Source organism: Homalodisca vitripennis, chromosome 8, assembly GCF_021130785.1.
Source record: "Homalodisca vitripennis isolate AUS2020 chromosome 8, UT_GWSS_2.1, whole genome shotgun sequence".
Classification (NCBI taxonomy): domain Eukaryota; kingdom Metazoa; phylum Arthropoda; class Insecta; order Hemiptera; family Cicadellidae; genus Homalodisca; species Homalodisca vitripennis.
The window spans coordinates 40,738,036-40,765,293 of record NC_060214.1 but is presented as its reverse complement, the minus strand read 5'-3'; the positions used below and the strand labels follow the sequence as shown (position 1 = coordinate 40,765,293).

The window sequence follows — 27,258 nt, the reverse complement described above, 5'->3', positions numbered from 1 at the left end:
TATATACGTTTGTTTAATTAAATAAGTGGTCTCATTCGTTCTTGACTCTATTATGTGGTAAACCAATAAACATTTCCGATTTCAATTTTAATTTTACAAGAAGTATTTTCAATAAGATAAGTGATTCTGTTCTATGCATTCTGTTAATTTTAACCGTATGCCTTTTTAGAAGTCATTAATAATATAATTTAGGCCTGCTTTTTAATTACTATTTGTACCTTTTGTAATCTTATATTGGAAACTAAAGCTTTACACCAAAAACTGAAACCGGATATAGCATCAAGAAACCGGATATTGGATATATTTCGTTTCGTCTGCTGCTAATTTTAAGTACAAATTTCTACTTATTAATAAATTTCTACAGATACGGCAAATTAATGGTTTGAAAACTTTCAATAATTATAAATTTAGTTGCTATAAACTCATAATTACACGTCGTTCCCTAAATTTTGTTTCTTGTAAATCATAACCTCAAAACGCTTTGTTCACAAAAGTTCGTATATAGTGACATTTAAATATTTTTCTAACTTAATTTGTTAACGGCTATTATTTTAAATAATACAAATGTGTTTGTGTTTAGGGGGGGTTATAGCTTTCTTTGTGAAGATAATGTAGGCATTTGTTCATCAAGTGCAAGAAAATATTGGTTTCAAGGATAAGTAGGTTAGGCTATTCTTTTTCAGCAGTGAAAAGTGACATAGGTTAATTGAAATGTCAAAAACTGGACACTCAGTGGGTATAATAAAACTTATTAATCAATTAGAAAAATGTTCATCATCTCAGTCGATTTACAAGTTATTAGTCCAAATTAGAACAGATGTAATCAAAGAAGATGAAGGCATCAAGCTTTTACGAGACAAAGGAGGCTTGAAACGTATTGTTAAAATTCTAACCAAGCCAAATGAAAAAATACTTAATGTATCTTTAAGTATTTTAGCAAACTGTTGCTTGCAAGAAGAATGTCGAGAACAGGTAAGTTTAACTAGACCTACTGATCGCAAAATCTAGTTTTTAGTTTATCCTTCATAGTAACCAATATGCTAATGAAGTCAGCATAAGTATAATGCTTGTTTAATGATTTGCTTAATATCCTTTAACGAAAATTGATATGCAATGCATTTTACCCTGTAGCCTATATTTGTTAACGTAGCAATAGGCTCTAAAAACTGAATATAGAGAATAGCTTTACCATTATTTTTACAGAATCAACTAATTTATTTACACTACAAATTACAGAGATGTAACCTTGAAATTGGTTACATAACATAAAATTTAACCCTCCATCAACACTGGCCTGTACATTTAAATAAAACAGTTTTAATAGTTATACTGCATATGAATTTAATGTTGATATAAATAAATTTTTTATTTTAACCGTAAATAAAATACTGTAATGAATAGTAATCAAACAGGAGGAAATAGAATTCAGTGTGTTTGCTTTTTGTACAGTTGGAGGGTAGGGTCCTAATACTACTATTTCAACAAATAAACACTATCTGTGTGGTTGCGTTTACGTGCTAGCAGCTGAGATGAAGGCGCAACAATCTCTTTAAACTCACGATTTCGATTTGCAGAGTAGTATTGACAAATACGTTATTTTTAAAAACACGTTAAACAACACTATAACAACTGAAAAACAAGGGTAAGCCCTATTATTTGGTATTCTCTTATTATTTAATTCCACAAAAAATCAGTACTGTCACAAAACAGACTGATTGTAGTGAGTGTGATGAGTTATTTGGGTCAATACGATTCCTGAAAGGAGGGTTTTACCCATGAGTCATAGGAAATGTTTTCGGGACGCAGCGCATAATGCTACCCCGCCCCCTCCCGCCTATTACCACACACTCAAGGTCACGCGCGCAGCTAAAGTCTTCGAACTGTATCTACAGCTGTATTAAAAAAGAATAGTCAACATTTTGAAAATGTTCTTTAGTTTTTAGTAGAATTTAGATAAGAATAAATATAATGGTAAAAATATCATTCTCAGATTTGAATAAGCATAGGGTGGGTCGATTTGGAAGTTCCAAAAAATTAGTGTTCTTTTGTATTTAGGGGTACTAAAATACATAACTTGTTTATTTATTTATTTTTATTTAACATCTAGGGAGCACCATTTTACCATGGCCAATGAATACTAGTGATAAATATAAAACTACTATGATAAACCTGAAACAAATAAAGATAAAATTCATTAGTAAATAAATTAATTGTAGATGAATATTATAATAAGAGCCATATTTAAAATAGTCCATGTTGAAAGCAATAAACACACATAATATTTGTAATAATTATGTTTTAAACAGATTTTCATTTAAAATAGAAGATTACAGATAGCAGAATACAAATTAGAGTTTTGGCTTACTTAAACTTAGCAATGGAAATATCAATATCCTTTGTTTAAAGTTTATATTTGACAATGGAAGAATTTTGACAGAAACAGCATTATTTTAGAAATTTGACATTGTTCAAACAATATCAATGCACAAGAAATCAGTAACAATATGCTATGAGATCTACAATCTGGTTCTAATCACTGAATTCCTTTGTACCACTGAATGGTAGTAAAATTTCAGTAACTTTTTCAAATGTTCCCTCCATTTACAATGAACCAAAATAAAGAATCTAATCTGAAGAGGTTAAGTTAAAAACTTCTGTTTTTTAAAATGAGGATGTTTCATTCATACACAATAAATTAAACAAAATAAAGATAGACAAGAACGTGCACTAAAAGTCAATAAAAGTAAATAAACATGTTATTGAGGTAAAGTTGTTACTTTTTAGGATATCTTTTAGAATGTGCACTAACTTTCAAAAGCATAATGCACAAAAAAACAGTTGTTTTTATGTTTCATGTTACTATATAATAATTTTATACAAAAAAATAAAGTTTATAATACCAATTATGTTTTTAGGTTGTTGCTTATGGAGGGATTCCAATAATTATTGGAATTCTAAAAAACCTGAACCAGGAAAGTATCCAAAGTCGTGCATGCAGGCTGATTGGAAACTTAACGCAGAACTATAAAATAGCTGAAAAGTTCCATGAACATCACATTGTTCCAGTGTTGGTGTCCGTATTGAACAGTAGTTCTACCCCTAGCACCCAGCAGATGGCAATTCGAACTCTCAGGTAGTAGCACATTTTTTATTCGTAAGAATGGAATCATAGATTCATTTTCAGGTTAGGAAAAAATTATATAATTACTATTCCAATATCCAGGGGCTTGAAAACTTATCTAATGCTTATCTGCACATCAACACAAAACACAAAGATTGCTCTTTTTGCAGTTTGTGACTCATCTTCCAATAGACTCCACGAAGAATCTCTTGATAATCTAAAAAGGAACATATGTCAAATTTTATAGGTGACAATAATCTTATGAGACAAATATAAGGAAAAAATAAAATCTAAACAATAATAATAAGTGTGATTTTTGTACATCATATTTTAGTAGGTTTTATCATTTTATGAAATAAAGTTTATAAATATATTGTACTAAAATTAAAGTATATTAAAGAGATCTTTAATACACAGTTACAAGTTTGGAATCCCAGAAATATTTACAAGTTTTTCTTTCATAAACATCTCTTTAAAAAATGTGAGGTTTACAAGTTATTTGTTAAGAAATCTCATAAAAATACATAGTATTTGCTCTGTTTATTCTAAATTTGTTTTACAAGTCTTCCCTTAAATCCTGTATATAGAATTAAATCCATTTTTGTATTTAGGATTTATTTATTTATGGTTCTACAGTATTTTACACATTTATTACAAACAAGTAATACGACAAATCTGAGTAAAAAAAAAAAATACAAAGAAGTGTCCAAGATGATCCTGGCTTAAAAACTTCTTATATATATATATATATATATATATATATATATATATATATATATATATATATATAAATACTGTACATCATTGTACTTTATTTATATAACATAAAATGAATTATGAAACCCTAAAAACAATACTGCACTATCTACAAATAAACAAGCAAACAACAACAAATATTAAAAACTGTCAACAATGCAAGGCAACAAATAATATTATAAATTATGGTGACAAAAGACTAGACAACTGAAAATATCAACAAACTGAGTTACAAAACTTATTGAACAAGTAATAACTGTTGTGACCAATAAGTAAAAAATAGTTAACAACCATAAACTAAACAAACATAAGTAGAACAATGAAATCTACAATGTAACTGAATCACGAATAATTTAAATTATTTTTACAGTAATAAATAAAAAGAATATCAACTTGCAGAAAATAGACATATCTAAGGCTGTCTTCTTTAGCAGTAATTCAGACAAGGAGGAAATGTCTAGCAGAGTGTTACCAAGGGGGTGAATATGGGGAACATTGAAAAATTGAAGTGTCTGTTATTTTTTCGTGGTGATCAAATTTAGATAATTTTTTAAAACCATTTTTATACTTTTTAAACAGTTTTTTTTAATATAACGGCCAAGCCTTTAAGTATTCTGTCCTCTGGCATGTACAAGAATCTTATAAAGCAGAATAAGAGGGAGAGTCGATAAAGTATTAGGTAGATGGTACTGGTAAAAAGTTGAGTTTAGCTCCAGTTCACCTTCCTCTTACGTGCAGCATCTGAAATCCGATGCTGACACAGACTTGGCTCCTGGAATCTGGAGTCAATGTACATCTGAAGAGATCGAAAAAAGTCGGTGACAAATAAGTTTAAAACAAACTCTTTGCATCGTTTCGACATCAGAGACACCTAATCTATGAAATCAAGTGCAATGTAGACGAATAGGTATTGTTATAGTATCATCAGGTGCACAATTGAGTGCACTATCATGTTTTAGACATGAGCACGGTGGGACAACAGTTTTCTACACATAATGTAGCTATGGTGGGAAGATTTTATTGTTGAGTGAATGTTGAGGTCAGCTTCATTTTACCTTCCTTTTTAGTGCAGCGTCAGAAAGTTTTTGTTACTAACTTTTTTGGATCTCTTCAGACAGATGACTCCAAATTCCAGGAGCAGCCAAGTCTTGTGACAGCGTCAGATTTCCGACACTGACTAAGCAGACCAGGTGAAATGGAGTTGAACTCAATATTCGCACATCATAAACTTGAAACTTTAGACTATTCTCCTTGTTTTTGCAGTATGTCTAACATTTTTGTTAAACATTTAGGTTGCTCTGGGAGGTGCCAAAGTATCGGTTGGATATGCTGAAAGCAGAGGTAGTCAAAGCTGTCGCTGTCCACTTGTCTACAAATGATTGTGATGTAAAAAGCGCAGTTATAAAAGCTTTGGCCACCTTCACAAAATCATTGAAATCAAGTGGAATAGCTGTTCAGGTTGGTGTTTTAACATATTTTGATAGTAGTTTTATAATATGACTATAAGCTTTTAATTACCAACTAACAATAATGTTATTTCTGGCATAGCTCAAGGAGTTATCTCTTTTATAGTTTTATTTTGTTAATAAAGTAGAATTCTTTTAACGTGAATGTTACTAATCTGAAAATCTGATAGGTTCTCACATCATCAACGCAACAATACTGTTGGTTTAACATAAATTTAGGTTGAAGTTGAGGTTTTAACATCATCAATGCGACAATACTGTTGGTTTAACATACATTAAGGCTGAAGTTGATCAAATGTATTCAGAAAATTATTGAAATAAACTATTTGTTGCAGTCTATACGCTTATTAATTTATCTAAAAGAATGTTCCCGTGTGAACTGATAAAAAACTTAGTGGCCTCTTGCATAAAATAACACTTGAGCCATGTAATTTTGAAAATCCAAATCAATACTCTAAAGTTTGTTTCAACAAACTTCAAAATTCGCTCAACATTTGGAAGATTTTTAGTATTGAAAAACTAAACTTTTATTTTAGACTTAAAAATTATATGTAGTTAAGAATTGGTTATACAACCATAACAATAGGACAAGAAAACATAATTTTTTGACCCCACATTGTTTGCACCTTTTCCAATTAACAAGTTTGAATTCATAAATGTTCTGGAAGAATAAGAAGTTGCATTTATTTTTATTAGCTAATAATAACCCTGGATTCAGTGTTATTCTCATTCGTCAGATATACTAAACTCGAAATACGCACTTGAGATATGTCAACATCTCACAATAATTGTAATTTATAATTACTAAACATTGTTCTTTGTGCTGTAATATATCTATGTACAAAATGAACATGAAATTAATGTTTTAATGTCAAAGCAGTGGTTGAAATTATTTGTAACTAGAACTAAAAACTATTTTAAACATCATTGAAATAAACTATTTCATGGTTCAATCAACTGATTTTGACTACTGCATATGGAAGAATCGCATACCTGAGATTGTTAAAAAATAAAGACTGGTTTTTGTACAAGTAAGTTTACTATTTGATAGCCCTGTAACTGCAAATGAATGGCAATCTAATTATATGATCAAGTATTAATTAGCATGTAGATAGATTTGAATCTTGCCTTAAATCTCTCGCTGCTGGTACAAGAGGTGGGTGACCTCTGCTTATTCAGTCTCAGCTGCCTGGAAATCTTTTTTTCTACAGTTGATCAAGTATTAATCAGCATATAGATAGATTTGAATCTTGCCTTAGGTTTTCAAAAGTCCTAAAAGGTGAACCACAAATTTAGGTTCCTTATAATGTTTGTTGTTCTACCAAGGCTCAAGGAGGCCGAGCAGATCTCTCGCTGCTGGTACAAGAGGTGGGTGACCCCACTGCTAACCTCTGTCTATACAATCTCAGCTGCTTGGAAATCTCTCGTCTGCAGTTGGTCAAGGATGGGCTGGTGGAGCTTGTGGTGGCCAAACTCAACAATGGAGTTGATCACTGTAAGTGTGCATAGAACATGTGGCTTTTATAAAAGTGTTTGGCTTGAATATTTTGTTATCATTTCTCAGGAAAGTAACTGAGTTGCAGCGGCCACTTAATTGCCAATATTAAATTGGTAATTTTGATGTGTTGATTTTATTTTTAAACATCCTCAGTACCACCGTGTATAAATTAATCATTTTAATTTACCTTCATAAACCAATATTTATCTCAGTCCTTTTAACTGGCATATGTTTTCCCCATGCCATATAACCTCTATAATACAAAGTATGAAAGAATTAATGTTATATCATTTAAAATGTCCCAACCAGAGAACAAGAAGCTAAAACTTTAAAAATCAAAAGCTTTAATCCTGTAACTGCTCATCAACTCATATGTACAGTAATGAAACTGATTGTACGTCATTGGTACTGTTCGCTCTCATAGTTATTCTTGTAGACCTTGTTTCTATTAAGTTTTTAACAATCAAGCAAAATTTAAATGGCAATAAATATGTTATCTACGTATTCCTAATGAATAAATCTACTAAGTGAAATTCAAATAAATGATTGTGTTGACATAAGCAAAGTGTAAGTGTAATTGTGTGGTTTATGCAAGCCTTTCGTGTAATTAGGACTTTACTTTGTGATTGGGGGGTTATCTGGTTGAAGAGACATCACACTGGGAGGTGTAGAATAAATTTGAATAAAATTTAAATGAATTCGATAGACTTAATTCAAAGTAAAATATTTAACTGCTGTATCTCAAGCAAGTTTGATTGCTCCTCTTAGTTATGCTACTGATGCAAGTCATTGAGTAAGTTTGTAATACAACAATGTCAAGATTGCAGATAAACAACAACAAAGAAATGTAAAGCTTGGTGTACTCTATAAAAATAAATTGTAAGGTTTATAATGAAACTTAGAAATGGTATTTTAATACCCACATTTCTGCATACCATCAGAAACTTCCAGTATTTCTTTTTCAAACATTTGTTCATTTTAAAAGAATTTCAATTTGTAAAATAATTGTAGAATTTTTCAGTGCAAAGAAGTTGTTTTTCACATTTACCTTTCATAACATTATTTAAACAACTTTACTAATCCATTATGTATAACTGCTTAATTTTCATACTTCCATTCAATTTTAATGTATGGCCTCATATTATGGAGGAATTATAGAAGAATAAAATACATTTTAACTGAATAAAACAGTTATAAGAGTTATTTTAGAGTCAAAACCTCCTAGACCATTACAAGCCCTTTTTGTAGCTGCATATTTCTAAACCACAAAGTATCTACTCACAGTCAGTTAATAGTTTATAGTCTACTAGTAGTTACCAGTGGCTTCACACTGAATTATGTAGGCTTTGCACATGTATGAGCACTTCAAGTTTAAGTGAATTATATTTCCGGTGCCATTTTGAGTTTGCCTTATTGTCACCTACAAAAAGAAACCTTTATCAAGAACACATGTCAAAAAGAATGTATGGCCTCATATTATGGAGGAATTGTAGAAGAATAAATTACATTTTAACTTAATAAAACAGTGATAAGAACCGCTTCATGATTTGCAGGGCTTGCGATGATATTCTTCCTCCTGTGTCAAGATTCCATTGGTAGAGCCCATATCCGCAACTGCGAAAGAGGCTTAGAACTTCTAGTTCAACTTTTACAGATTACCAAGAGCAAGGTCATCAGGTCTAAGGCGTTTCAGGCCCTGACCTACTTCCTGTATGACAAGTCCAGTTTAGAGGTTAGTAAAGTTGCACTATAGAATGTTCCAGAATTGATGTTGCGGAATTCTACATGGTTATACTAAACTTTTATCTTGTATGAACCAGAAATGCAACCTTTGGGAGCTACAACAACCTATTAAAGTCAGGCTAAAAGTACAAATTTTTCCTCTAAAGGTGGTGTACTTATTACCACAAAGTTGATTTAAGTACGAGGCGTATTCAGAAAGTAAGTACAGTTTCATTCTACTGCCGCCGTAGTGCTGCAATTGGTGTACCGCGCATGCGCACTAGTCGTCCTTGTTCACTGGCTATCGACTCAAGCCATTTTAGTTGTTCTACGTTGTGTTTTCAGTTTTCTCTGAACGTTCAAAATGTTTTAAGACAATTAGTGATCCCGCCGATTATGAGATTCATTCTGTAACAATATTTTTGAATGCAAGGAATGTGAAACAGGCTGAAATTTATCGTCAACTTGGAGATGTTTACAGGGAAGACGTGATGAGTGAAGGAATGGTGAGGGTTAGAATGTTTAATGGCGGTCGAACAAATGTGCATGATGAGAATCGAAGCAATCGGCCTTCTCTCGTTACTGATGATCTGGTAAGGGAAGTTGACAAAAAAATCCAAGAGAACAGACGTTTCACTATGACAACGCTATCTGATAATTCAAACCAGTTTCACATACTGTTTTGTACGAAACTGTTACGTACCGCTTAGGTTATCGCAAACTGTGTTTCGGATAAGTTCCAAAAATGCTCACAGACGTGCACAAAACCAAGAGACTCGGAAGTGCTTTGACTTTTTCAAACAAAATTGTGACAGGTGGTGAAACTTGGGTTCTGCATGTCACACCAGAATCCAAACAGCAGTCAATGGAGTGGCGACACATGCAATCCCCGAAGAAACAAAAATTGAAGACGACAATGTCTGCGCAAAAAGTTTGTCTTTTGGGATCAGAAAGGTGTTTTGCTGATTGATTTCCTCCTGAGAGGTGAAACCATTAATGCGACAAGGTATTGTGAAACCTTAAGAAAACTAAGACGGGTAATTAAAAACAAACGGAGAGGAATGTTCAGTAACGGAATTGTGTTGCTCCATGACAATGCTCGGCCCCATACCGTTGGTGACACCCAAACATTGGTTCGACAATTTCTTTGGGAGTAGTTCAATCGCCCGCCCTACAGCCCGGATTTTGCACCGTCTGACTACCACTTACTTGTTCCAGTTGTTTTCAACTGACTCTTGCAAAATTTTCCTGTCACAAGGTTCTTAAAATGAATTTGAAATTTTATGTGTTCTACAGTGGACCAACAAGCAGTGGTAGTTGATGGTTGCTCATGGAGAGTTCTACATATGTACCCACCTTCACTTTAAGTAATTGTTTGTCTTATTTCTTTATCTTGAAATGGTTTAAATTCATTTTTCTATTCTGGAATAAAAATCAGAAAATCCTCAAAACCAACCAAACTTAATAACTTTTTTTTACTAATTTCTTACCTTACCTAACAAAATCCTGAATGACAAAATGTTGTCATTGTAAATGGATGATTTTGGACACTGTGGAAAAAATAACATTCTCTTCCTAACTTTGAGATACTGTTTTTTTTTCTTCTTTTTTTTCTAAAGTCAAAAGTCAAAAGATTCTTTATTCATAAAATGTACAAATAATACAGAGAATAGTGTCATGCGCATCATTTGCGTACAGCATACTATAAAATACAAATATAAAATATGTTCACATACACAAATATCTATCTAAACATTTTTTGTTTTTAAGAAATTAACAAATTCTTTGACATTGTATACACAATATCACATAAAATAGATCTAATTTCATTTTTTAAATGTTTTACATTGAGCGATTTAACATTGTATGGTAGCATATTATAAAGCCTCAGACCAAATTCACAAAAACTGTTTATAGTTGTTTGAAAATTGCACTGATTTACTCTAAGGAAATTGTTTTGTCTGGTAAAATGACTATGAATAGAATTATTTGTAGGAATTGTATCTAAATTAGTTTTGATATATAATAAACAGTCTAAAATGTATAGAGAAATAATAGTTAAAATACCAAGTTGCTTAAACAATGGCTTACAGTGCGTCCTACTACTAACATTAAACATTACTCTATCTGCTCTCTTCTGTAATAAAAATAGTCTTCTTACATTACCAAAATGCCCCCACACAATAATTCCGTAAGATAAATGACTTTGAATATGGGCAAAGTAAACAGCTTTCAACACATCTACGCTTACAAAAGATTTAAGTTTTCTAAGCATAAAAATACCTTTAGAAACCTTTTTACATAGAGTTTCAACATGAATGTTTCACTTAACATTAGATTGCACGAACAGGCCTAAAAACTTAACACTGTCCTCATTTCTTGTTTTAAAGCTGAATTCAATACTCTGAGTTTTGTTTTTTTTTTTCTCAGAGGATACATTTCTGAACACATGAATGAACTCAAAAAGTCTTATTTTGACCATAAGGATCTATCTTATTAAAAAATTTAACTTTATCTTGGCTTATTCCTATCAGTGCCAATTTCCAGTTTTCCAAATGTTTAAAACTTACACATCAACTGACAGCATTTGGTTTTATGGACATTTTCAAAAAATACAATTTATTAAAAGTACATGAGGAGGTATGTAAAGTGAGTGTCATATTTAGTTTTAAGCACTTTATTTGTAGATTTTGTTTTATAGAAAAGCACTAATAGAGTAAAAAGTGCAACCCACTTCACAGCTGCTAAATGTCTGGAAATCCGTTTGTAAAAATGTAAATAATCTTTAAATATACTACAATTTTAAGTGTTCTGATTAATTTTTACTGTTTTTGTACATTCCTATATCAATATGCCCGCAAAAATAATATTTATAATTTTTTTTATATTGGTTCCCTTGCTTGATCTCAAAATGTTGTAAGGGTCAAATAAAATCCAAGATAAGTTAAACTTATGATTAAACTGATGAAATGGAGTCCTTTGATTTATCTTTACAATATTACAGAAGCATTTATATTTTTAAGAATTGAAACTGCTTAACTGCACAGTACACAGTGCACAGTGTCTGATTCCAAGCAAGAATATTAATCTCTTCATATTTCTTAATGAGTGAGCGAACAGACTACTCACTGCCTCACATAACTTACTTCATATATGGAATGCATCTGTAGTTGATCTGGTATGAAGCTATACATGACTGCAAATGGAACCTACAACTGAGATCATCTGATTTTTTTGGGATTGCAATCAAATTTTAAAAATCTAAAGCTTTTACTGGGTCTTGCATTTCTTAAATTAAAATTAATTTTTTTTATGGTGTGTTTGTTAATTTATTCTATCTTTCAGATTCTTCTGGTAAACGGGCTAGTACCAGCTCTAATCAAGAGTTTGGCAGAGTACGTAATAAGGCATGGTCGAGCCCACGATAAGTGTTTGGCACTACCTGAGCCTCAGGCGGGCAGCGTATCCCCCTGCTACTCCGGGCTAAGTCCTCCTGGACGGGGGGCGGGGCAGTGGTCCCCCCTCTCCGACTGTTCACCCCCTGCCTCCCCCGCCAGTGTCTACTCGCCCCTGTGTCTCAGTGAAGACGAGCTCGAGTGTACACCCACTCAGCCAGACGACGATGTCAGTATGACTCAGGAGGAGATGAAGGTAATTTCCAATTCTTCAGATCCTTTCTTTGTTTTGAAATTTCTTGATCTCTGAGTGCTTTTAATTTCTCTACTGAAATAAAACATCTAATTTTGCGTGTTAGAGAATGACAGATTAAAGTTTAACATTTTTACTGTTGATATTGTATTTTGACAAGCATAATTTCAACAAGGAACAATAAAATAATATGTTGTAGATGGAGGAAGAGGTGAGTGATGTGAAGGAGGAAGAGATGATCCTCATATTCCTGCACCATATTACCTACTATGTTCACATCCCGATCACTGACCTGGTGGCCAAACTGACGATCTCTACACTGATCGACTACATCAGCCTTGTCAGAGAAGCTAACCCGAAAGCCGGCCTTCTGCTGTGTGCCATAGCAGGGTAAGTGTACAGTCTTCAACCTTTTTTTTGTTCTCTTAGATCAAGAGGCCTATAAATTGCACTTAGTGGGGAGGCCAGCTCTGAGCCAACCTCACCAGTCAAAGTAGTCGGGTGGCACACCCTTGTTGAGGTTAGCAAGAACCTCTGAGGTTAGAGAACAAACCCCACCAACTCCAACAGTCATCTCCCGCAGTAGAGTAGACCTATCGAATTGTCCTTAAACGCCATAATCTTGACAATTCTGCTGCTGACTCAACACTCAGATGATTGTCTTAGGACTTCCATACGTATAGCTGCAGATTATTTATATATAAACTAAAAAATAAATTGGTAAAATCTATTACAATGGAACTTTTAAAACATATTGGAATATAGATCCAAAAAGGCAGCCTCTACTAGTATCATCGCTAGAATTAGGTTAGGTTATTGCTACAGTTCTATAGTTATATAGTTACGGTTGCGGTCAGTAATTTAAGTTGTTGCAGTCGTTGCTCTGTTGGCTTCTGTATATTATAGTACAGTATAGTATGTTGAGTCACTGCACAGTGGTCTAATTCCGTGTAAAATGTAGAAAAATGTTTAAAAATTATATAAAAAACCTTTTTTACAATATTTTTATTTTATTTTCATACATTAATACAGGTATTCACTAATTACTTAATAATTTTATAGCGAGTGTCAGTCCATAGTAATTCTATTTACAAACATTAATTTGCTTAATCTAGATTTGGAATTGATAACTTCAATACTGGACAATAGAAGCTTCTAACTATTAATAGACTTTACTATGCTAGCAAACAAAAATTCAATAAGTATTATAAAATAACAAATATAAAATTGCAAAATGAATAACATAATATAAATAAGCTAAAGACTAAAGCAAGCAGCTACAATCTTTTTACATGACTGTTGCAGAAGTCCAGGAATTTGGCCTTAAAAGCCTGGAGTTGTTTTAAAGTGTCCATTAAGAATGCGCTCTGGACATAATATCCACAAATATGGGTCTATAAAACTATTGAAGGAGGCTTCCACTGTGATTAAGTATTAATGTGGTCCATAGTTCAATACCAATACCAGAATGGCAGTGGTCTCTGGACCAAATCTGATAAGATATTTTATCCTTGACAGGTACTGGTACTAGCTCCATTATTTTTTCCCTGTACAAAACATGGCTGTAATCTGACCATGCCTCCAGTTTTTAAGGTGGCTGGTGGCTTACTTGCTATGAACAAAGGTTTATTTTCTTTCAGGAAACCTGACTTGGTTGAAATTGGAATATTAAGAGGCAAGGATTTGTGCAATTCAGAAGTCTAAGTCAAAGTCAAATTATTTATTACGAAAACATGTTAACATGTATAGCAAATGTCTAGAAATTTAAATTAAAATAATTTTGCCATTTATACCACAATATCCATTCTTACATACAGTTTTTGCATTCTTTCAGTCTCATTCATACGCCAATTCTATCCACTTCCAACGTCGGGGTCAGTCTTGTAAATGATCGGTCTCCCAGTTGTGTGCCATAAATTCGCTGACATTATAAAATACCTTTGACACTAAAAGCATTTGAGGCAAATATTTAACCCTTTGGGCGTTGGGGCGCTTTGGATAGAATCTGGCAATCTGTTGATTAAATGAACACCAGCCTTTGAGGGCAAGTGCTCATAAGCAACCATTCTGTGTCTTTCAGTTCGGTAGCTGTCTCTGCCTTTGGTCTCATACTCATGTATGTCTCGGCCCCTTATCAGGGCACATCTTAACTTACAGAACAGAATTGTTTGCAAAATGTAGAGACTTGGCAGAGTCAACAGCTGCAATATTGTTTGAAAGCTTGTTTGCAGGATTCCCTGAAATTTATTTTTGTGATTATTCTAATTGCTTTCTTTTGCTACTTGAATGCTCTTAAAAATTGATTGTTTGCGCACATCCCCCACAAAATCAATCCGTAAGAAAGGTGTGGATAAATCAGGCCATAATACGCCATCAGTACTTGAGACGTATGTAGTATTTGGCTAGGGACCTCAAAACAGAAATGCCTGAAAACAATCTTACGCAAACCGAATCAATGTGTGTATTCCATATCAACCCTCGATCTAGGTATATACCGAGGAACTTCGAGGCATAGACTTCTTCTAGCATGAAATCTGCTAGCATGATGCCCGGGCCGTTTTCTGATTCTACAATTGCCTCTCCCATCAGCTTGTCGTAATGTCCTAAACACTTACACCTTGAAACTATGTAGAGGTAAATAGAATTCATAAAATATAATATTTTGATGATGGGTGACTTTAATGTTCTGAGTTATGACTGCTTCTTTGCTCCTGGGTGTAAATTTTATGGCAAGGCTAGTATAAGCTTTCTCAAGAGTCTTAGATTATTTAAATCTGTCTGACCTCCATCGAGGTCAAAATGTCCTGGATCTAATCCTTACAAGTCACGATTAAGTTGACTTGTCTTGATGTGTTGCATTGATCTAAGAAGATGGGGATCATCATTCTCTTGTGATCTGCATCCATGGCGTCACTTGGCATAACTGGATTGATATGCTTTTGCCTACATCAATTTATAATGCAGCTGATGCTTTTAACTAAGGGACTGTTGCATTTATAAGGGATAATTCACAAATGAAAAAACAGGAAATTTATCAGTTACCCTAAGTGGTTTTTAGCCAACTTGATCATTTTGCTTAAGTGAAAGTACTCTGTTCATAGAAAGTTTAGGTGTTCTGAAGTCACAGATGACTGCACAGGGTGTTCAATTCTGAGGAGAGTAGTAAAAATAGAGCTGGATCAAGACAGAAGATACAAAATATTTGAAAGGTAGAATGTGGTCTTCCTTATATTCAGTCTAGTTCTTAGAGAACTAGACTGAATAAAGAAATTTCAATGGTTTCCTGCATATTGTATTCCATTGCATATAGAATTTTTAGTGAAGCTTGATCTATGCTGACAGGAACAAGAACTACTACCGTCAGCTGTTGGATGACCAGTTTGTGCTGACAGTGCACTGTCGCTTGTGCCGGCCGAACCACGAGTGTTGTGCGGAGTGCGAACGTTTGCTGGACGAGGGAACACGAGTCCTATGCCGTGTGGCGGAGATATCACAAACCGGGCTCGGAGAGGGCGAGATGACGTACAGGTTGCTTAAGGCTGAGGATCCTGTCAAACTATCAGTATCACTGACAATACCTCACGTCATCAGGTGGGTCAACAGCTGTTTCAATTGGATTCTTACAAAGTAAAGTACATCTTTTCATTGGAAGATTTTTATACAGTTGTGATTTTTACAATTTGTAACCATTTAAAGGCTATGAGTAGTTTAACACGTTCACGGCGATGGCTTATTTCCAGACTTTTTTATTTGCCGTCGAATTTTTCAATTATAATAGCAAAAAACCGTAATGGTTTTTTTTACTTTCAGTCTAAGCATAACAAGAAGTGTATATAGGATTTGCAATTTTTCACAAAAAAATTATTTCAATATATTTTTTCTATGTACCTCAAGAGGCACCTAAAACATTAATTTACCTTAAAAATTAAACAATCATGTGCCCGATGGGGTTCACAGCACGCTTTATCAAAGTCCAATGTGTACCCAATCTTAAATTAGTTTTTTAACTCTCAAAGACATCACAACACCAACCTTTATGAGTGACATGTGTTAACAAAACATAACATTCTTCCATATTTACACAACTGATTTATTTTTTTCAAATTGTCGATCCTCTTAACTCCTGTCATTCCGTACAATCTAATTTTCTGTCGTTTTCAACTATCTTCCATTTGAATCCTAATTCTTTAAATTGATTTAATACCTATTACACTACCTTTGAAATTTAAATCTTGTTATTTAAAAATTTATTTTGTAGTAATTTATGGAAGGAAGTGTATGCTCGGTTTAATAAACATTGTAAATTGTTCTTCTTATGGCACATTTATCAAAAACTTCAATATGAAAATGTTATTTCTTTCAGTCTTTTTGGTGTATAGAATGTGTATATTGCTTCATCCAAGATGTCTAGATCTTTCTTTTCTTTACAAACTTTTGCTGCCGCTGTTTTTGCTATACTTATTTTTGTGGTTTAGAGTTTAGGTCAATAGCTTCATTAAGCTTAAACTTTCTCACTAGAGAGAAAGAAAAAATAATTTCTTTTGCTGGCTGTGAACTTTTTCCCTGGAGTTAACACAAGTGTTTCCATTATTCCATCTTTTGACTATGCCACTTAGGTGTATTTATGACTTTGTCAATGCATTTTGTACAATGACAATAAACATTATTCTATTCTATTCTTATACAGAAAACCACACTAACCAACAAATACGTACAGTAAATGAATAATTAAAATAAAAACAAAAATGATACAGTAGGCCTACTAAGTGACAAGCAATTTTCATGAAGCTGCAAAACAGCAGGGAACGACCAGCTATGTCTTGGCAGGTGACCTGGCTGACAGACAACAATAGACAATATAGCTCTGTGTAGCTGTGTAGCAATATAGCTCACAGTCAAAGACTTGTCCAGGTGTCCTCCTCTAACGAAAATTCACTCGCGCACTGAAATTTGCTTTGATGTGGAAACTTATTTTTTTACATGTTTTTTTTTTCATGTTTGGGCTTTGGAACTGTCATAGGCACTAGAATCTTTGAGATTTCTCTGGTAAGGCTGGTATTATTGTAAATTTCAGCTATACACAATTATCAATGGCTGTGTAGAACAGAATCAGAATGGGGCAAGATTGGGTAGGTATGTGGAGGGGGATCATTTTGAAGTTAAGAGGATGAAAGAGAAAAAGTTAGTAGAGACCTATTTGTTTCTGTGTTTGCTGTTTTATCTTAATATTTGTCATTAAAGTAGAAATGTATGTTGTAACAGATTAGATTTTGACCTATGTTGGGCTGTGATAACATGGACATTTTACTATGTATTTTAAATATTTAAGTGGTTTGAAACTTAATATTTGGTAAATAATAACATGATTCATTTCAATTAACCTGATCAGATAGCCTTCTAAAGTAAATATCATCCCTTCATCATGTAGATTTGGCAGTCATTGGTTTGCTTATTTGGATATTACCATAAGACTGTCAAAGCCATGCATTGCTTCATTCTCTTGATTTACATGTACATTTATGTGTCAGAGCATTACAAAATGTGTTCTAAATCAAAATCAAAATATGAAAACTAATCAAATTTATTATTACAATGTTAATAGTGTATTCTCTTTATCATTAAATCTTAAAAATATTCGCACAATGTTTTCTTTAAAGTAATTTTCCAAACTTGATCGGATTACATAGAGATGGAAAAATCACATTCTGATGTATTACCTGAATCTATATTATTATAATTGGAGAGTTTATTAGTTGTAGAATCTCACATAAATTATAGAATGATTTTTAAGGTATTGTATGAAATAAACATTTGTTACTAAATAACGTGGTGATTTTTGGTTGCAGTCAACGGGAACTGTTGTTAAGGTTGCTTTTCAAACAGAAAGCGATCAACTATTTAATGGATGCGTTTGGAAACAACAATAATGACGCCAGTGGCGAGTCTACACGCACTCTTCAAGACATTGGAAGTGGCTAACCCACAAAAAACCATGGAGATCTGCTCCCACTGCAATGTTGGGAGTTTGCGGAAAGAGGGAACAATCACATTTGTGCTTGATGACGGCTCAACAGTATCTGCAAACAAATCAACCCTCTGCAACAACTCACCAATGTTCGAGGCGATGTTTCGTGGTGGTTTTAAAGAATCAGAACAAACTGAGGTGAGGTTGACTGATATCTCTGCAGATTGCGTCACTTACTTTTCTCGAATCATTGATACCTACTGTGAGTGTATCTTGCCGAAGGACATAAGGACGTTACTGGAACTTATCGTGGCGTGTGATCGTTTCCTAGTGCCAGAACTGACCTCCAAGATCCTCTCTGTCGTGATGAACCACAGCCTGAACTATAAAACGTGTTGTGTCGTGTACGACTGGGCGCTGGATGTCGGATACAAATACCCAATCATCGGAAGTATCACTACGGACGTTGTAAAGTTTGTGCTTGTATCACAAATGACCCCTAAACAAAGGGTGGAAGCCGTCACACTTATGATGAGTGGTGGGCATAAGAAGGAACTTTTAGAAGATATACTGGACATAATTAAAAGTGAGTTGTTGTTTTGGAATTAGTATTCCAGGTAGGTTGGTCAGCAGTTGTATTCTGATAAAATGGTTACACTCTAAATAATTCTATTCAATCTGAAATGTTATTTAATTTTTAGGTTATGATCTTAGTCTAGATTTTACCATTTTTATCAAATTGGATAAAATGCAGTTGGATTAAAACCGTGTTTATTTGTTATGCAGTGCAATTTTAAAATTTATATAATTTGTTTTAGTGCGAGCTCACAAATCAGAAGCTATACGTTGGACTTATAGGTTAAAATTCTTGCTAGTTAGTTTTTGGTGGAAACCGAAAGAAAAAAATGGCTATTTAGTTAACCAGCTAGCTTATGAATTTGCATTAGTGAATATACTAACTTCAAAATAAGCAGTTTTATAACTTCGAATTTGAGAATCAGTTTTCCTTTATCATCTTGACATAAAGATGTCAGGGTGGTGACGTGATGCGTTTTTGGCATAAGAAATTGGACTTCAGCCTACTAATAAAACCAAGACTCGAACTACCATGATTACATCTAAAAGATTCTGTTCTAAACGGTTATTGGAACATTAATTACACCTGTCATAAACAGTAGATCTTAAATAGTAACATCACTGTACCTTATTCATATATTAATACTCTTATTTATTTAATATTCATCACGTAATACTTGGATGATTATATAATTACACTCCATCCCCATTGGTAGAAGAATTATAAAAAGCAATAAGAGAATTATAAAAAATATGTTGGCTTTTAATTACACACTTATTAATTTGGTGCCCTCTTAAGCATTGGGCATTACGTAGATACAATTGGTTTTAGGTCATCTCCGACTTGTCCAGTTCCTTCTATGTTGTATAAACTTGCTGTAGTGGTCATACTGAGCCACAGTTCATCTACCACTTGCACGTGGAACACTCCTCCTCCATTCCACAGCCATGATTTCCTTCGCAGAATAATCCTCACAAATACTTCAATGAAGGGAGTTTTTGTACCCCTCTGTCTCAATAACAGTATCCGGTCTTAAAAGAACATAAATCTATATGTTTAGAATTTAAACATAACATTCCATTACAATGTGCATTTTTCTGCAACCAAATTAATTTATATAATTCTCAATATCGTTACAAATACTGTTCGCAAACTTAGAGCTGTTCTTTACTAATTGGTAGTTTTGTTAGAGAATAGTAAAATTGATACAGTCTCTTTGAAAAAACCCTATTCAAACAAATACATTTAATATTGTGAACAAGTATAATTTGCTAAGGTCATGTTGAGAACATTAAAAAACCTCAACATTTTTGCATCACGCAGACTTAACATTCAGTACCAAAAATGTACAACAGAACCATTGTATGAATATGACCACTATGTGGATGATCAAAACGACTGTTTTTTCTTAATTATTTCCAAACAGTTGCTGATAACAAATTCAACTTCAGGAATATTGTTTTCCTAGTTAAATAAAAATCTACATCTTTCTACATCTAGTAAAGTATTGAAGGTCCATTAATATATAATATAATGTTTCAAAGAGCAAAACTAAGGGCATGGAAAACATTTTATTTCCTTAAAATTAGTTTTTGTGATCATGAAAATCAAAGGTGGAACTAAGGTCATGTAATACCTATCTAAGTAAAACATGGAAGAAAATGCTTCCCCAAGATGAGTACAATTAATGTACAAAATGCTCAGGTCTGCAAATATTTTAAATTAAACTTTTAAAGAGCTTCCAGAAGATTTTTTGTCAATTTTTAATGCATTGCAAACAGAATGTAATGTTACATGTTTTAACATCTTGTTAAAATTGTTAATGGTGGTTTGCTATGTATTCTTTATTTTTAAAAATGCTTTAAACATCTTCTGTTTATGATGCAATTTAAGTTCTTTTCTTTCCTTCAAACAATGTAAAAATTATTTTTATTACACCAAATAATAGTTTTTATTAAACTTCTTGTATAATATTTAATTTATTGTTTTCTCTCTTTAACACTGGAACTGATATGAATAGAATATCACTCACTCACACTCATCAGTGTGTATTACATCTAATAAATTCGTAATTTTCAATATATGATTTTTTAATAGTATTACTCAGCTACACCTCAATGTATTTCGTTCAGCATGTATCAGCTAATTCTTTAGGTTACTGTGCAAAAGGACTGTAATAACTAAATACATGAATTACAGTAGGGACCACTAGAGAGTGCAATTGACGAAGGAGCCTTTTTGGCATGTGCCCTTGGAACCCAGTCATCGATGACTGATCTAATCAATTAACTACCTTAGTTTGAGCTTTGTACAGTACAATACTGTAACTATGGTCTGTGTCATGCCGTGCCAGGTGCCAGTTGATGTGTTGTACCAACTGTACTCTTTTGTGGCCCCTACTGTAGTGTTGTAGCTACTGTATATCACCACTAGCCAGTTAATTGTTACAATTAAAAAAGTACATTTCACGTGTTGCACAGCTGTTTTAGTGTGGTTTTTAGTATTATTGTTACTTAATATGGCTGATCCGTGTCATTAAAGTTTAGTTAGAGATATTTTGCAGGAAGAAAGTTATTGTTCTGAAAATGATAAGTAATTTATCCAGTGACAAAATGCCACACAGTATTTTTCTGGCAAATTAAAAATATTCAAATATGAAGTGCTATTGATATCATTATGAACTGATAATGATTCAGATTTATTAAAAACTTTTTCCTTTAAATAGATTATCACATCTCAAATATGAACCAAATTGAATCAGGGAAAAAAGTTTATTGCAAGAAATACATCTAAATAAGTATGCATAGTTTTTATTTCAATGGTTTCAATGTAACCTTTTTATTATCTGAGTGTTAGCAAAGTCTATTACTCTAAGGTATTGCTATCTTGTTTGCACAATATCTTGAAAACGAAGTGACCTGTAAACTTTAAATTTTGATAGGCAAACAATCAAGTTCACTGATTGTACAAGTCACTTCGTGGAATTTGGCTCAGCGTTAGAAAACATTTTCGCGTTGATCTAATAGGATAACTGTGACGGCTATGAGAATATCGCAGAGTAAAAATATTTTTAAGCAGACTGAGTACAATCATATGACATTTTAACATGGGCCATAGGCGGTACATGTCACATTATAGACTTGAAAGTTTAGTGAAGCCCAAGTAAGTAATGCATAGTGTGACATACTCCTACTTTGTCTTTGCTGGCACATTTGAATTTCAAGCATTTTCTTCATAAAGAAACAGTAAATATTATTATATTTGCAATTTGTATTATCTTTTGTTCCATTGAAGAGAATAAAAACTTTATTTGAAAACTAAAATTTTGTTTATGAGGCGTTTTCAGAAAGTAAGGTTTCATTCTACTGCCTCTGTAGCGCTGCAATCGGTGTTGCGTGCATGCACACTAGTTGTCCTTGTTCATTGGCTATCGACTCATGTTATTTAATTTATTCTACGTTGTGTTTTCAGTTTTTTTTTTTTATGTTTAAGACAATTAATGGTCCTGCCGATTGCGAGATTTGGTCTGTAATAAGATTTTTGAATGCAAGTAGTGTGAAACCTGCTGAAATTTATCGTCAACTTTGAAATGTTTGCAGGGAAAACATGATGAGTAAAGGAATGGTGAGAAATTGGGTTAGAATGTTCAATGGCGGTCGAACAAATGTGCATAATGAGAATCGGAGCGGTTATCCTTCTCTCGTCACCGATGATCTGGTAAGGGCAGTTGACGAAAAATTCAAAGAGAACAGATGTTTCACTATGACAATGCTATCTGACGATTTCCAACAAATTTCACACATTTCATTGTACGGAATTGTTACGGATCGCTTAGGTTATCGCAAGATGTGTTCCTGATAGGTTCCAAAAATGCTCACTGACGTGCACAAAACCGAGACTCGGGAGTGCTTTGACTTTTCTAACATGGTACAGTGATGATGGTGAGGAATTTTTAAAAAAAATTGCGACAAGTGATTAAACTTGGGTCCATCATGTCACACCGGAATCCAAACAGCAGTCAATGGAGTTGTAACACACGCAATCTCTGAAGAAACAAAGATTTAAGACAACAATGTCTGCACACAAAAAAATCATCTGCACTGTCTTTTGGGATTGGAAAGGTGTTTTGCTGATTGGCTTTCTCCCAATAGGTGAAACAATTAATGAGGCAAGGTATTGCGAAACCCTACGAAAACTAAGGCGACAATTTGACAATTTTGTTGAGAGTAGTTCTATCACCCGTCCTACAGCTCGGACTCGGCACCGTCTGTCTACCACTTGTTCCTGCACATGAAGTGTGAGCTAGGCGGCCAATGTTTTGAAACCGATGATGAAATGAAAACTGCCGTGGTCGTGGCTACATTCATTGGCGGGAACCTTCTACGAAGAGGATACAAATAAATTGATCACCCGCCACGACAAGTGTTTGAACATCGGTGGAAACTATGTTAAATAGTTTAAGGTTGGGGCTTTCATGTAGAAATAAAATGTTAAGTTTGCAGAAACACGGAGTAAGTTCATTGTTATCTATTCCAGTAGCTAGTGTAAAGTGACGCTCTTTGCATCTGTTATTTGTTTGTGTTTGTTTTTAAAATGTTTACATCCTTCAGTTGTGCTGGAAACATAATAAAAATACTGCTATAATAATTGAAGAATTTAGTGGTAAATATCCAGGTGTCGCGATACCCACTCAACAGTATATGCAGAAGTTAAATAAGAAATTTGTAAACACAGGAATCTTTATAAATGCCCTGAAGTGGTTGTCCACGATCAATTTACAACAAAGAAAACCTGCAGTTGTCCACGACCAATTTACAACGAAGAAAACCTGCAGTTGTCCACGATCAACAGATACAGATACAGATACAGATATACTTTATTCATGATCATTAAGAACAGAATATGTGTCAAATCAAATGTACAGAGAATAAACATATAAAATACAAGTCAAGCATCGGTATTTTTGTCTTCTTGCAGCTTCAAAGTACTCCTTGAGGTTGTAGAAAGGATTTTGTTCAAGCCACTGTTGAAGCTGGTGTTTCAGGGTCCTTCCTCTAAGACCTTCGAATTGTCTTGGTAGGGAGTTGAATAGTTGACGTCCAATGTAAGATGGTTTTTTTTTGTATAGAATGTGGTGCGGTGGGTTGGCAGATAGTAGTTTCTTGCTTGTCGAGTACTGTAGCTATGGATGGCATCACATCTAGGTAGATCAAGGTTGTCAACATGAAGAGTAACAGCTTCAATGTATAATGCCACCACTGTCCCGTATTTTGAGAGAGCTTTAAATGCTTCACGGCAGCTCTCCCTTGGTTGTAGATTAGCCAGGATTCGTATGGCTCTTTTTTGTAATACTAAAACCCTTTTGAGGTTTCCTTCAGATGTGCCTCCCCATAGGACTAGACCATATCGAATGTGGGCTTCAACTAGTGCTTAGTAGGCTGTTCTAGCGATGTTCAGGGCCTCCCAACATTTGCATACGTCTGACTACGTATATCCCTGTCCCAATCTGGCTACAAAGTTTGTTGATGTGACTTGTCCAAGCTAGATCAGAGTCTATTGTCATTCCTAATAGTCGTGCTTCCTGTTCCAATTTTATGTTGGGTACATGTGGTACAGGTTCTGTCCTACGGCTAAAATTTAATTGTATGGACTTTTTAGGATTTATTTTTAGGTCATTTTTGTCAGCATATTCAATTGCTTTGTTAAGGGTTGTGTTTATGTCATCAGAAAGGTCTTGAGATAGTTTATTTTTCACTATTACAGTAGTATCGTCAGCATACATGACACATTTGTTCTCAGTGCTGTCATTTATGAATTTAGGAAAGTCATTAGTTAAAAGGATGAACAAGACTGGACCAAGAATTGATCCTTGAGGTACACCCCTTTTGACTGGCAGTGGCTTTGATGTAACTGAGCTTTTTATGTTGTTTTGAATTTGCTGTACTTCCACTCTTTGAGTCCGGCCTATTAAATAGGTCTTAAACCAATCCAATTCTCTGTGTGCCACTCCAAGAGATTCGAGCTTCTGTAGTATTAACTCATGTCCAAGGCAGTCAAATGCTTTCGAATAGTCGAGGAGAATTGCTGATACATAATTTGAGTCTTCTAGCTGGTCAATAATATATTCAGTTATATCTGTTAAGGCAGTGATTGTAGACCTACCCTCAAGGAAACCGTGCTGATTGTTGGTAATGAGACTGTGGTTTTTAAGATGAGACATCAGCTGAGAAAGTACTATTTTTTCAAATATTTTTGCAAAAGTTGAGATGTTTGATATTGGTCTGAAGTTGGCAATATCTGTCTTGGATCCTGATTTATGCTTAGGAAAGATTCTTGATTGTTTTAGGGATGAAGGGAATTTTCCCTGTACTAAAGATTTATTTATTAGGTAGGTCAGCGGCACAACAAGTTCCAGGGCACAGTGTTTTTTACAAATTTAGCTGGAATTTCATCTATTCCACAGGATAGTGATGGTTTCAAGGAATGTATTACATCTATAACTGTTGTAGGTGTGATTTCGGTAAAATGAAACATACAAGTATGTTGACTAGGAGGAGTTTTTAGGTGATATGAGGTTTTTTAGAGCTTTGAGGTTTTTGTAAGGTTTTGTCTGCTATTTCAGAAAAGAAGGTGTTGAAGTAGGATGCTAGTTTATCAGGTTGGTTTTCTGGTTTTCCGTTAATATCTATAGTCATCAATTTCCATATCTGTTGTCTTCTTATTTTTCCTTTCTGAATTGATAACTTCCCACAGAGCTCGGGACTTGTTATGTGCAGAGTCAATGTATTCTGTAGTAGAATTTTGTCTAAGTTTCCTTAAATGTAAGTCATAATTTTGCTTTCTTTGAATCATGTCAAGTTTGTCTTCTGGTTTCCCTGAAATCCTAAACTTGTTTAATGCTTCTAGGTAGCTCTGTTTTAGTCGGTTTGCTAACTGATCGAATATAGTTTTGGGCTTGTGATTTGCTTTTGATCTTGATTTTTTCTTTGGGCATATTTCTTCAAGAGTACCTCTGATTATTCTTTGGAAGTTGTTATAAGAAATGTCAATATCAGCACTGCTGTATACAGTAATCCAATCTTCTTGTTGAAGGATTCGCTTTAGGGAGTTTAAGTTGTCCTGAGAGTAATTTCTCTTATATATTGAGGGCAGAGTTATCTTGTTTTCTGATATGTAAGTTAAGGTAAGTGTTTTGCGCAGTATGGTCAGAGAGTCCTGTTTCAGAAACCGAGAATTGGATTAGCTGGTCATCTATATTAGTACAAATACAATCTATTGAAGTAGAAGTCATGGCCGTAATTCTAGTTGCAGGTAAGGGGAGTCTTCTTATATTATGGGTCAGTAATTCCTCTTCAAGTCTTCTGGTGTCCGCATGGTCTTCATCCAGTCTATCAATATTTATGTCCCCCATAACAATTACTGATTTTGATTGTGTTTGCGCATAGTCAAGAATATTAGATATTGATTCTATTGATGACTCTGCTGGACCTCCTGGTGATCTATAAATTCCTAGTAGGTAAAACAGGTGGTTACCACAATTTACAGAGATCATGGCTGCTTCACATACAAATTGTCTGCAGAGACTCGAAACATCTATCAATTTACAACGAAGAAAACCTGCAGGTAGATGCTTAAGCTTTTGTAGTCAGTCCCGGTAAATCGACTCGTAAGGCATCTGCTGAACTATAAATATTAAGAAGCATGCAAAGAATGTTAAAGCAATTGAAATTTAAGCATACCGTCCATCTTTATTCCAAGCGCTTCACAAGGATGATTCCGATAGGCGATTGAAATTCTGTGAGACAATTACTATCCGCTCACAGAGGCTGATCCAAATTTCTTGTGATCAATTTTGTGGTGTCATGAGGCATGTTTCAAACTAAATGGACGCGTTAATCTGCATAACTCCATGTACTGGTCGGATGTAATCCAAGTAGAACTCAATGTGCCTGGTGTTATGGTATGGGGAAGTATTTCGAGTACTGCACTGATTGGTCCTTATTATCTTCAAGGAAATGTTAACTCAGAAAGTTACTTACGGTTGCTGCCAGAAATAGTAGTTCCCGAGCTCAGAAACAATTCTGTTTTCAATATTCATTCGCTCATCTGGCAACTAGATAGTGCCCCAGCACATTTCGGTATCCGAGTTCAAGATTTTTTAAATAACACGTTTAATTAATGGATTGATCGCTGTGGTACAATCGATTGGCCTGCATGCTCGCCAGACCTGACCCCATGTGATTTTTCACTGTGAGGTAATAAAGGAGACTTTGTATGCTTCAAAACTGCAAAATCTTGAAGAACTCAGAAACCTAATTAGAAATGCATGTGAACTTGTTAATGACAATAAACCTTTATTGCTAAAAATTTGTGATTCTGTTCTCAGTCATTGTATGAAGTGTATACAAAATCAAGTTGGACATTTCGAACAAGTGCTATGGCATTGTATGATAATATGTAAGTAATTTCATATAATGAATTTGTTTTCTTGCCTAAAAGTGTTTT

At 33.9% G+C, this 27,258-nt stretch overlaps 1 protein-coding gene across 1 annotated transcript; it reads left to right on the top strand.

The window, feature by feature from the left end:
• Positions 1-280: 280 nt before the first annotated feature.
• LOC124367605 (armadillo repeat-containing protein 5) lies at positions 281-20,731 on the top strand. The gene is given in 10 exon segments (XM_046824565.1): positions 281-972; positions 2,916-3,133; positions 5,170-5,335; positions 6,670-6,838; positions 8,395-8,573; positions 11,909-12,214; positions 12,411-12,601; positions 15,554-15,802; positions 18,058-18,121; positions 18,123-20,731. Coding segments are annotated over 10 exon segments (2,466 nt in total). The 5' UTR covers positions 281-711; the 3' UTR covers positions 18,786-20,731.
• The last annotated feature ends 6,527 nt before the right edge of the window (positions 20,732-27,258 follow it).